General features: G+C 41.5%; 2 protein-coding genes across 2 annotated transcripts; both read left to right on the top strand.

Annotated features, from left to right (window-relative positions):
* Positions 1 to 4,775: 4,775 nt before the first annotated feature.
* LOC133792600 (uncharacterized) lies at positions 4,776 to 6,167 on the top strand. The gene is made up of 2 exons (XM_062230509.1): positions 4,776 to 4,913; positions 4,977 to 6,167. The coding sequence occupies exons 1-2, from the start codon at positions 4,776 to 4,778 to the stop codon at positions 6,165 to 6,167; spliced, it is 1,329 nt and encodes a 442-aa protein (XP_062086493.1).
* Positions 6,168 to 6,290: 123 nt separating this feature from the next.
* LOC133792599 (uncharacterized) lies at positions 6,291 to 9,215 on the top strand. Its single transcript, XM_062230508.1, has one exon. The coding sequence runs from the start codon at positions 6,291 to 6,293 to the stop codon at positions 9,213 to 9,215; it is 2,925 nt and encodes a 974-aa protein (XP_062086492.1).
* The last annotated feature ends 4,056 nt before the right edge of the window (positions 9,216 to 13,271 follow it).

Raw genomic sequence — 13,271 nt, 5'->3', positions numbered from 1 at the left:
AATGACTTGTCGTTAATAAAATATTTTTAAATAGTTTTTTTTATTAATTAATTGATTTTAAATTTACTCAATTATATAAAATGCAATAAATAAAGATAAATAGTTTATAATCCAAATGTAATTAAAAAAACTAAAATCATTATTTCTAAACTAATTTATACTTTGAATCAAACTAAATTAAAATCTTTAAAATTTTGCTTGATTGTTTTCTAAATGTGTTTGATTATCTACATTTGAAATATAAATTTGGTTGAGTTTTTATTTTAATTTAGTTTATAAATATTGATTTTAGTTTTTGTAAAATTATATTTTGATTAAAAAAATTATGTTTATTGAATTTTTATTTATAGGATTTTATATAATTTCATAAATTTAAAAATCAATTTTTATTAAATTTTTCTAATTTAAAATCAATTCATTAATAAAAAAATTATTTTAAAATATTTTTTAACTGTCACGTCGGTACATCGTTACTACTTTGGACGAAAATGACTAAAGTCTATAAGTGTTATAGTTCGAGAGTCTTTTTGCCAAAAATAAAAATTCGTGACACAAAAATGTACAAATACTATTATAATTCGATAGAAATATAATATTTTGTCCTACATATAATAATTTGAATCAATTCTTAAGTATGAACCCATTAATTATTAGAACAAAGAGGATTAGTCTCCATCACACATAACAGACTCAATTTCACAACACATAAGCCTGCAACTAAGGTCCCAAGGCTCAATATCGATCGTATTTTTGAATTTTTATATTAAATACTTGATTTTGCTAAAATAATTATATTTTTACGGTGTAGTGATTTTATTTTTTTAAAAAAAAAAACTAGGTAAATTTTTTAAGATTTTGATTTTTTTTTATTTCTTTGAGTTATTTTCAAGTTGTTATTAAGTTATTTTAAATACAGTGAAATATTTTTAGTTAGATTTTAAATAATTTTCTAGTTACAATTTAGTTATTTGTTCTAAAACTATATTTTTGTAATTATGAAACTATTTTCAATAATTTGATATTGTATTTATTTTAAAAATAATAATATCAGTAAACGAAAGTACACTACATACAGAATAAATAAATATATACATACATATTAAAGAAAGATCAGAAAGAACCCACGTGTTTAGGGCCAACTCTAAACCATGAGGTACTTATGAAAAAATATAATATTTTTATATATATATAATAGTATTTTAAAAAATTTAGGGGCTTTTTATTAAAGACTTTTTATGAAATTTGGGGCCGTTTTAAGCAGGGGGTCCTAGGCACTAGAAGGGTAAACATGGAGCCTGTAAAACTTGAAAATCCAACAAGCCCGCCCAATCTAAGACCGTTGGGCCCAAAAAATTACAAAATATGTTTCTAACGTGTTAAATCTGATGAACTTGAGTGGAAACTGATTAGATTTGCGTTTATAATATTCATAATTCGAATTTTGAGTTTAAATCTAAAATCTGATTATGCACTTCATTAAAAAAATGTAACGTCCTGGTTATTCCAAGATCGTTATAATATATATAATGGAATATTGGGGCTAAAATGTTAAGACATCTGTTAGTTTAGTTTGCTATTGTTTCAGTTGGTTGTTCTGCTTTGTAAACTCTCTCATTTTTAGCTTTTCTATTTTGGTTGTTTCTTATTATGTAAGGTTACCTCTATACAATTAAAGGGTTTCTCTAATCAGTTAATTCATTCCATTGAGCTTTAAAATAACAAAACTTTACTTTCAAATGTTAAGTCTTAACTTTTGTGGTGTTAAATGTTAAGTTTGCCTATTATTTTCTTTCCCACTCTGGTAATAACATACATTTTCTGTGGTTGGTTGGTTGACAGACATGAACATCATGGACCGACAATTTTTGTCAACACCATAGTCTTTTCTATGAATATATATTTATATAAGTTAGATTAAGTAATAAAAAGATAACATAATTTTTTTTAAATGTAAATGATAAAAAATTTAATAAAATTTAAGTTTATGTATTATATACTTTCAAGTGAGGAGCTAAGGGTGTGATTAGTTTGAGATTTAGATTTGATTTTATGTTTTCAAAAACTCAAAATGAGTGGACCCACTAAAATATATGATTGGTATGGTGTTTTTGAAAACTGTATCCTAATCAAAATTTTAATATTGTGTTATAATTTAGAAAACGAGAAAAACTTGTTTTCTCAGTTTTGTAAAATTATTTTCCAAAATCCCACATATTTTAGTTTTTGTTATATTTTCAAATTTAATACCAATCACAGATTTAATTTTTTAAAACTCAAAAACAGTTTACTGACATTGAACCAATCACATTTTCAAAAATATGCTTTTAGTCACTAAATTTAGATTTTCATTTCAGAATCCACTTTTCAAAAATACAGTTTTCCAATCAGGAACCAATCACACCCTAAGAGTTGCACTCAAGCCTGTAGATCCATTTTCTGCTGCATAGTCTTTCACATTTTGCCAACTTAGATGGATCTGCACCCTCTAGTATATCCACAGTTTTACCATCCAAGCAAAACAGAACATTTGTATTACCGTTAGAAAAAAGCAAGCATTTACTTAACTGCTAAAGCCATAAAAGGAAAAATGGTTACCAAGAAAAACTATTCCCAATTCAAATTACTTGTTTTGTTTACTTATATGGCTAAATTTTTGGTACCATAAACTTTGAGGAGTTCCAGATAGTAATTTGTGTCCATTACAATGATGACTTAGTTATATATGTTACTAATAAAGTAGGCATAATCACCAAATATTCTCAAATTAACGAAACCAATTCAGAAAGTGACAACTACAAAAAAGATCTGAAGTTTAATTCATTTTTTAAGGGTCATGTGGTTATCTTCCAAAGATGATCAGAAATTATCTCATACTCCCCATCAAAAAACAGAAGATGAACTCATGACTATTTTTCACTCACTACATATAATATCACTGTGAACAAAAGTCAGACTAGCAGAGCAGGCTGTCGCAAGAGCTAGGCTACTAAGAGCAGTTGCCTAAGACTACATAATACATATAGAAATGATATCATACATTTATAATTTATCATATGTAAGTGTGTTACAAATCAGAGTGTAAATAAAGAAAAGAAAAAGACAGATGAAAATGATGATCTTTCTTATTGATTCAATGAAAATATTACAAAGCATAGTATTTAAAGCTACTGAAAAGTAACAAGTATCTAACATTGATAACAGAACTAACTACTTGTGGTCAGTACATATCACATGCTCGACCAACTACCAACTAAAAGAACATAAAGCAACAAACTCCGATTTGTTGTATGAATTCTCATCACACCTCAACCAAATGCATCAAGTAAACAAAGAAACTAAATAGGCAGACCATTGAAGCATACAACTGTTGGGCCCAAAATGTTCGGCCCGAAAACACTTGCCTCATTTATCAAATATTCAAAACGGAGCATTTAGACAAAGGGATGTTCCAAAGGCAGAAGCTGTAGGTCAGAGGCAATCCGCGCCTCTGACCTCTGAGCGAGACATCTTAAAAGTTGGTATTTTTGGAGGGAAATTTAGTTATTCTCCTTCCTCATTTTCAGGGTCCACTTGAACCAACTAACTGTTTTGTATATTTCATCCTATAAATATGAGATTTTGAGAAGGAAAAAGGGATCGAACTTTGAACTGACTTAAGCATCGGAGTGTCTTTCTTGCAGGGAATCCCGACGAGTCAAAGGCAGATTTCATCACCAGAGAAGAAGCAAGTCGCCAAATATTGTCGGGTCTTTACCTCCATATATAGAAAGGCAAATTGTTGCCCCAACAATTGGCGCCGTCTGTGGGAAATCGATAAACGTTTCGGCCTTAGCCACGTCGTCGAACCAAGAAATCAAGATCCGCTGCAAACCCAGAAGTCATGCCACCCAAAGGCAACGGAGTTTCGGGCCCAGTTGTACAAAACGTCCCTCCGGCGGACATGAGCGACCAGATCGAAAGAATGTGTCGTCTACTGGAAGCAAGCCAGCAGCAGTCCGACGAGGCAATCAAGACATTAACCGAAGCCCAAGCCAGGCTCGAAGCAGAGATTGCTGAGCTCCGCAGGTCCTCTGACACAACTCGCAACACCCAAGCCCACGAGAATCTTGATTCCGACAGATCTGACGTTCTAGTCGACCGTGTTAATTCCCCACCTCACAACACGAACCCAGGTAACGGGCAATCCCAAGCCATCCCCCCATCCTCTGGGACCGACGGGCGACAAGCCCCAACCTCTGGCGCGCATGGGCGGGCCGAAGCAGAACCCACTAGACCCGCTCAGCCAACAACCGACGTCCGACCTCAACACACCGTACCTCAAGTCGCACACGATTCTCCCTCTGAAGGTCGCGTTCCCTCGATCTGTTTCTTGGACAGCTGGAAAGAAGATATGATGAGGGAAATGATGCAGAAGTTCTCAGATGGGTGATCCGCCTACACCACCGATCATTTGGATCTTGTATCAAGAACCACTGAAAAATCGCCTTTCTCGGAATGGATTCTGAATGAGCCAAAGCCTCGGGACTTCATCATCCCTTCCCTGCCTGCATTCAATGGAAAGGGAGACCCGCTAAACCACCTATTTCAATTTCAACAAAAGATGGCGTTAGAAGCTAATAACGAAGCCATACAATGCAAAGTATTTTCAACAACTTTCTCCGAGCCAACTCTGTTATGGTTCCGACAATTAAAGGCTTGGATCACTCAACAGTTTTAATGATCTCCGACGGTCCTTCTTACAGCAGTACAGCGCGAACTGAGAGGCTCCCAGAACAATGGCCGATCTCTATCGAATTGAACAAGGGGAGAATGAACATCCAAAGGCATACTTACAGCGTTTCATTGACCTCGTGCATCAAATCCACGACGTCGACCCACTCACCGCAGCAAATCTCTTCGTCAAAAGCTTGCGGGTGGGGTCACTCTTGCACGAGAATCTCACTATGACACCACCATATGACATGGCAGACGTGTAGACCCGAGCCGAGGGCGTCTTCAGGGTATTAGAATTTCGAGAGCGCACACAGAAGAAGACTGCACTCATCTCTGCTCCCCCAGCAAATAATCCTCCACCACCTGCCAGGGATAACAAGAGGAAGCGGAACCAAACAGATCATACGAAGGAAGGCAAAAGGCCTAGACAAGATCGTCAGCCATCGCGGTACCCATCCTTCGAATACACCGTCCTGCAAGAAGTCATTTATGAAGAAAATAAAGATAGGCCTATCTGGCGAGAGCCCTACAAAATTAACACTCCATCTGACAGAAGGGATAAAAGCAGATACTGTCTCTTCCACAAAGATCACGGTCATACGATCGCTGAATGCCACAATCTGAACAATCAGATCCAAGCCCTCATGAGGAGTGGACGGCTTACCCAATACATCAAGGAGACAGGCAGACCAGGCGCCTCGCGGCAGAACACAGCTTCTGCCCCCACTCCGCCGGCGTCAGACCCCGTACACACCGCCTCTGACAGCACCCCGGAGCCTCTTAAACAAGTTTCTATGATCCACGGGATCATAGAACCCACCGATAATCAAGAGCACGCGACTAAAATCCATAAGAGGATGGAAGAACGAGTGAAGCGGTATAAATCATTAGGCCACGTAGTCAATCTCGTCACTTCAGAAGAAAGAAGCTACACAGCCTCTGCTATCACCTTCACTGACGAAGACCTGAAGGGTGTACACCTGCCTCATGATGATCCACTCGTCATTTCCTTACAAGTTGACCACTGCCAGCTGGGCAGAGTTCTGATCGATGGGGGTAGTGGGGTCGACATCCTCTTCTGGGAAGCCTTCCAGAAAATGGGACTAGAGGAGAGTCAGATTCGACCCTCCACCATGCCCATTCTGGGATTCAATAGCCACCGAGTCTATCCGAAGGGCGTCGTTCGATTAACTGTGGTAGCTGCAGAACGCGCCCTTCCAATAGACTTCCTCATTATAGACTCCACCACGAGCTATAACGCCATCATGGGGAGAGGTTGGATCCACCGGATGCAGGGGGTAGTATCCACTCTACATCAGGTGATGCGGTGCCAATCACTCAACGACCGATACACTATCGACATCAAAGGCTGCCAGAAGCAGACCAAAAAGTGCTTCCTTACCTTAAAAGAAATAAATAGCTCTGCCTCCCATGAAGACTCTCTTGACAAATAGCAATTACATCAGTACCTACCAGCGTGCCTAAAAGGAATCAATCTAGAAGAAGACCAAGAAAAACCCCAAGTTACACTAGATACCTTAGAACAAGTGGGTCTGGATGACGCTGACCCTACAAAAATGGTCCTGGTAAGTACCAAGCTGTCTGAAGATGAGAGGCAGACCCTCGTACGATTTCTCCAAACCAGAATGAGAACTTTTGCCTGGACGCCACACGACATACCCGGAATAGACCCTTCTGTTATGAGCCACAGCTTGAATATCTCCAACTGCTTCCCGCCCGTCAAACAGAAGCAGAGGAGATTCGCTCCAGAGGTGAATCAAGTCATACAAGAGGAGGTCCAACGACTCCTGAGCACGGGGGCAATCGAAGAATGTCTATACCCCAGTTGGCTTGCCAACCCCGTCGTGGTCCCAAAGAAGAATGGGAAAAAGAGAGTATGCATAGACTACACAAATCTAAACAAAGCCTGTCCCAAAGATAGCTACCCTCTACCAAAGATCGATCAGATGATAGACGCCACGGCAGGATATGAAAGGATGAGCTTCCTCGACGCCTACTCTGGCTACAATCAGATCCCCATGAAATCAGAGGATAGGATTCATACAGCATTCATAACAGAAGATGGCTTATACTGCTACAAAGTTATGCCCTTCGGTCTAAAGAATGCAGGCGCGACATATCAGAGGTTGATGCACAAGCTATTTTCCTCATTACTCGGGAGAAATATGGAGGTTTATATTGACGATATGGTCATCAAGTCCAAACAAAGCTCTTCACATATAGACGACTTGACGGAATGTTTCGACATCCTTGATGCTTATAAAATGAAATTAAACCCCACGAAATGTGTCTTTGGGGTATCCTCCGGACAGTTCTTGGGATACATCGTCAGTCAGAGGGGCATCGAGACGAACCCAACTCAGATTGCGTCCCTCTCAAAAATTAAGGAACCCCGAACCATCCGAGACATACAGGCTCTGACCGGCAAAATAGTAGCATTAAGTCGATTCATATCACGAATGTCGGACCGCTGCCGACCCTTCTTACAGTGCATAAAGAAGTCTACGAACACCACCTGGGGACCAGAACAGCAAAAAGCATTGGATGAGTTGAAGACTTATTTGAGCTCCCCTCCTATATTGAGCTCTCCTGTTGCTAATGAAGATTTATTCTTATATTTGTCTGTCTCACGATTCGCTGTAAGTTCCGTTCTTTTTCGGGAAGAAGCCAATCGTCAGAGGCCAGTGTTCTACTGCAGCAAGATGTTGTTAGATGCTGAAACCCGATACAGTATGATGGAAAAATTGGCACTCGCACTCCTCACGGCCAAAAAGAAGTTACGACAATACTTCGAAAGCCACACAATCATCGTATATACGGACTATCCATTAAAGCAGGTACTGAGTAAGCCCGACCTTTCTGGAAGATTATCTAAATGGGCCATTGAGCTTGGGACATACGATATTCAGTTTTTGCCACGAAAAGCTAAAAAGAGGCAGGTACTCGCTGACTTCCTGGTTGAAATTCAGTCATTCACTCCTGACGCCCTGCCAGAATTACTAGAATCAGAAGATCAATGGTTGTGGACAATGTACACTGACGGAGCATCCAATTCCCAAGGGGCTGGTATTGGAGTCGTATTAGAAGCTCCCTCAAGACTCAAAATTGAAGAAGCTATCCGTTTAGAGCAATCCGCAACGAATAATGAAGCAGAATATGAGGCGCTAATCTATGGTTTGGAACTCGCACGAGAAATGGGAATCCAACGTCTGAACGTCAGAGGCGATTCGCAGCTTATGATAGAACAAGTGGCTGGAAATTTCGACACCAAAGCACCCCATCTGGTTAGCCTTCTACAGAAGGTAACTGACTTGCGATCGCATTTTCGCCAGTTTGAACTCATACTAGTACCCAGGGAGCAAAATCAGAAGGCCGACGCTCTTGCCAAATTAGCTTCTGCAGGAGGATGCACACGCCAGTCCTCCATATCCATAAGCCGACCAAGCAAAGATATGGAAGTCTATTCCACCTCGTCAGAACCTGAATGCTGGATAGATCCGATCATCAAATACTTGACCACCTCCGAGCTCCCACCTAATCCAAAAGATGCAAAACTTCTGCGACTTCGGGCACAACGCTATTCCATGATCCATGGAACGTTGTACCGAAAATCCTTTAATGGACCATACCTACGATGTTTGCGCCTATCAGAAGCTAAAAAATTGTTAGATGAAATACATGAGGGGACATGTGGAAATCACACAGGGGGACGGAGCTTGGCACACAAGGCACTTACAGCAGGGTATTACTGGCCATACATGATGACAGAAGCGCGGGATTATGCCAAAAAATGCGACAAATGCCAACGATTGGCACCCACCATCCATCAACCTGCTCAAACCTTACACTCCATCGTTGCACCTTGGCCATTTGCAAAATGGGGTATGGATGTGGTAGGTGAACTACCTAAGGCTGCTGGAGGACGACGGTATGCTCTTGTAGCCACTGACTACTTCACAAAATGGGTTGTGGCAGAGGCGTACGTCACGGTCAACAAAACAGACACTATGTCCTTCATCTGGAAGCATATTATATGTCAATTTGGAATACCCTGGGAGATATTCGTCGACAATGGCACTCCGTTCCAAAATGCAAAGGTACAAGAACTATGCGACACGTACAAGATCAAGCTAAGCTTCGCCTCTGTTACTTACCCACAGGGAAATGGTCAAGAAGAGGCTTCCAACAAAGTCATCTTTGCCAACATTAAGAAGAATTTGGAAGACAAAAAAGGAGCATGGGTAGAAGAATTACCGAAAGTGTTGTGGGCTTATAGAACAACAAAAAGATCCTCCACGGGGGAGTCTCCCTACGCCATGGTTTATGGAACAGAAGCTATCATCCCAACAGAAGTCGGTCTGCCTACACTTCGGACAGAGATTGCATCTGACCCAACAACGAACACCATTCAATTACTGCACAATCTAGACCTTCTAGAAGAAACACGTACAATGGCCCAAATGAGACTGGAAAATTATTAGAAGGTAGCAGAACGCTACTACATTAAAAGGGTCCACTTACGCACATTTCAAGAAGGAGATTGGGTTCTGCGTAAGGTCACTGGCAACAAAAAGAAGCTAGAGCCTAACTTGGAAGGGCCTTTCTAAATCATCAAAGTATTAGGCAGAGGGTCTTACACTCTAAAGAATGTACGTAGTGGGAAAATCGTACCCCGTACTTGGAATTCAATGTCTTTAAAGCAATACTATTTCTAATAGATGTACTATGCAATTCAAAAGTAATACAACAACTTTCCATTTTTTCACATGCTTTTAAATTTTTCTTATGTATTCAATTCCTTGACATTATTTTCAACCACGTTACGCCAAGTCCGACACGTGGTAATTCACTTTTTACTCAAGGGGGTTCCTCAATTATATCCTCACCTAACTTTGTAACGTTAATCACGTGTACTCAAAAACCACCTACCACAATGGCTATAAATAAACAATCATCTAATGCATGAAGTTGCCACCACATACACCGCATGACTTACATCTCAAAACACATGCTTACGCTTCAATAAACAAAAAGCGATGATAAAAAATAGCAAGGTTCGCACCCTGCACGTTGGAACCAGACTGAATCTCAACAGTTCATGGCAACAAGGCCACTACACACAGCATATGTACAAGATCCCATCGCTTCTGCGTGCATGCTTCACTGGATTTTGTACCGCATTCTAATCTGACTTGACTAAGCTCACAGGGAGCTACGGCCAGCCATTTTGCAGTCTAATCTGCCCTGACTATGCTGATCTGGTCGACCGACGGAGGTGCACTGCAAACCCTACCCTCTTACCCGCATAAGAGGAGCGCCTCCAGCGCCCTGACTATCACAGCAGAACCACCTGCTGTCATGCTTCGGATTCCTCTCCAATATACACCAACTGGTTTGGCAATCCAAGGCCGGGAGGAACTTTTCCCGCAGTCGCACCCATATCCTGCACAATGAGTGCCTCTGACAGGATGCACGGAAGCCCAAGCTCCCCCCACCACACTACACGGTATGAGTGCACTGGAAAGATACCCGCCCCACAATCTTGACCTTTTTGCATCTGCTTCGGTGCCTTGCTCTACGCTATGACCTCCACACTCGGTCCGGATCATGTCAACCCCTCTGATCTAATGGGAAAGTTTCCATCCCCAGGGGCATGACCAGACCCGAACAAGACCACTACAACTACTACACATGCGTAAGGAGGTGCACCACCAAGCAATATTGCTCACATCGCGGGAGTAAGATACAGTTATCACAGTAACTTAAATTAGCAGATGCTAAGTGCGGGCACACACACATTTACTCAATTCCTCTCTCAATATTTGTACAGTAACTTCAATTGACAAATGCTAAGCATGGAATCAAAAGTCGATATACACTCAAAAAATAGCAATAAATCAGAAGTTGTTATTTATAAGTTATATTACATTAATGGCAATATCCACCCCTGACTTCATAATTGCTCTATTCTCTTGTCCATAATTAATCCCATTCGATACGACGTATGTACTCTGCCATCGCACTCTCTAGCATTGGATAGCCTAACCCGTAGCGTTCACAAGATATATAGTACGGGATGCCACTTCTGATAAGCTCTTCCAGAGCCCACGTTGAGTAAAGCCACTATGGGTTGTCAAAGATTCTCCTTAAAAAGGGAACCTTCATCCACTCACGGTGCTCACCTGCAACGACAATGTTGTCAGCCCCAACCCATCACCAAAACACAAAGATGGAACAATCATACAACACTTAACTGGGCATTCTCTCCCACCATCTGTATAATCTTTCGCTGTGTTTCGCACGCAAAGGCCTAAAGGATCTATGAAGCTCCTGATCCGAGTACGTCATACGACATACGCCTGTCAACACGCATTCAATTAAGCCCTAAACGACAACAAACCCATACAGTACACATTCCAAGGCAACTAACAGGAAACAAAGTTCTACTTGTATTAACAATGTGTTCTATTACAATCAATTACAAACTAACGGCCTGGAGAGCCCTAAGAATTTATTTATAGAAGTTAATGACAAAGGGAAACAAAACAAAAGTGAGTCATTTATTCTATGGCACCTCTTTCACCCTCTGACTTGCCCTCAGCTACAGAGGCAGAACCTGATGCTTTTTTATCAGAAGCCACGTTGACAACACTATCTTCAGCGGCTTCCCCGTTGGCATTATATATCGATCCCAGCGTATCGCCCCTCAGCTTCAATTTCTCCAGATGACACGGCGGATAAGAAATCTGCAAATCCCCAAGCTCATTCAAATACTTGTCGACGTCATACTCTCCTATCTTTACATCAACGTTCTTACAATACATCTCCAGTTTTGCCCATTTCTCCTCTGGGGTCTGCTTCTTATTACGTAATGCCAAATCCAGATACTTGGCAGTGTCCACCTCTGCCACTCTCGTAAGCTTGCGTTCGGTGATCTCTCGATCTTGAATACGCTGCCTAGTGGCTTCAACAGCTGCCTCTGCTGCCCTCTGCAAAAACAAAAAACATCACGAAATCAACACACGTGTTTTATGGGCCCATTAATTTTCTAATGCATCAATAACAAAAGATGAGTCACGTACCTCTTCTGATTCCTTCAACTTCTTCCCAAACAGAAGTTCAGTTTCTAACTTCTGCTTCTTGGCCTCTGTTGCGCTGGCCTCAAGACTGTTCGCCCTTTGCTCCAGCTCTTTTTTCTCTTTCTCTAAGGTCTCCTTATCAGACTGCAACGACACAATATCTTCTTCAAGGTCGCTCATCATACTGCTAAGCTTCTCCATGCGGGCTTCATGCTGAACGCAAAATTGGCTTTTTTCCATCCACTTATTGGTCATATGCACCAAGTCAGCTTTCAGTTTGTCTCGCTCTACTTCAAGCCCGACAGTGCTTACCAGCTTCTCCTCCGTGGCGGCCACCCTCTTTTTTGCCTCTGCCAACTCTGTTTCTAGCCTCTTGATGGCCTCCACTAGCACATCTCGATTCGCCTCAGCCATCTTTCTCCCTGACCGCTCCTCTTCTAATTTTGCCATCTGCTCTGCCAATTTGGCTCCATTCTGCATAGCCGCCACATACTCTCGCCTTGCAGTCGAAGCACATACATAGCTCTGTGACAAATCGATTATGCCCATTACAAATAACATTACACACATATAACAAAATGCGAAAAGAGCCTAATTTTTTAATTAACTCACCATCCAGATATGGTCTGATACTTGCTGCAACAAATCGCCTTGTCCACTTAAAGATCCAATTGCTTCTGTAGGTAGATGGGGTCTGCTTATGCGTAGCATTTCCTCCATGACTTCGTTAGATGCAAAGGGGCCATATTCCGACATTACTCCTGTTTTGTCACTTGCTTCTCCCCCTGCAGATGCAGACGCAGAAGCAACGGGGGCAACTGGCTTCTCACCTTCTGCTAACGTCGATACCGTAATGCTATCAGACGCCAACGCAACTGTCCCCGCGCCAGAACAATGTGTCTTCAAAGGACGTACAAACAAGCTATCATCCTCACCCAAATCACTAGGGAGGTACACTGGCGTCTGCACGGCAGAAGACGTGAGCTGCTCCAAGAAAGCGCTAGGAGATTCAAAAGTGTTAGTACCCTTCGGGGACACAGCAGTGACATCTCCTGGATGAAACTCAGAAGCGATAGGCAGCAATGAAGAAACGTCAACACAGAGACTGTCAACACTTGTTACTTTGACAGCCCCTGATTCCTGGCCCCCAGGGATAGTTTCGGGCTCAACGACCTTACTTGCCTCAACTGGCAGAGAAATGATATCCGCATATTCAAAACCCTCCCCGAAAGCATCCTCTAGAAGCTTGTTTTTACGAGAGGCAGAGGAAGGGCGCCTGCCCTCTGAGCCACGTTTATGGCCAACGGCAGACCTTCAGCTAAATCAGAAGCAGAGGTCAATGCCTCTGACAGCTTCGTGCAAACAGCAGGCGACTTCACCTCCATCGGTTAGCCATCCCGCACTCCGTCTCCAGTTGCCTCTCCTGGTAATTTGGAAGGAGAAGAGGAAGCGCCCTCT

Source organism: Humulus lupulus, chromosome 7 (genome assembly GCF_963169125.1).
Source record: "Humulus lupulus chromosome 7, drHumLupu1.1, whole genome shotgun sequence".
Lineage (NCBI taxonomy): Eukaryota > Viridiplantae > Streptophyta > Magnoliopsida > Rosales > Cannabaceae > Humulus > Humulus lupulus.
Note: the sequence above shows the minus strand (reverse complement) of the source record. Positions and strands in the feature narration are given on the sequence as shown.

Coding starts and splice junctions, on each gene's coding strand:
- LOC133792600 (XM_062230509.1), top strand. CDS start 4,776: ATGGCCGATCTCTATCGAATTGAACAAGGGGAGAATGAACATCCAAAG. Junction 4,914..4,976: donor TCTTCGTCAAAAGCTTGCGG/GTGGGGTCACTC, acceptor GCAGACGTGTAG/ACCCGAGCCGAGGGCGTCTT.
- LOC133792599 (XM_062230508.1), top strand. CDS start 6,291: ATGGTCCTGGTAAGTACCAAGCTGTCTGAAGATGAGAGGCAGACCCTC.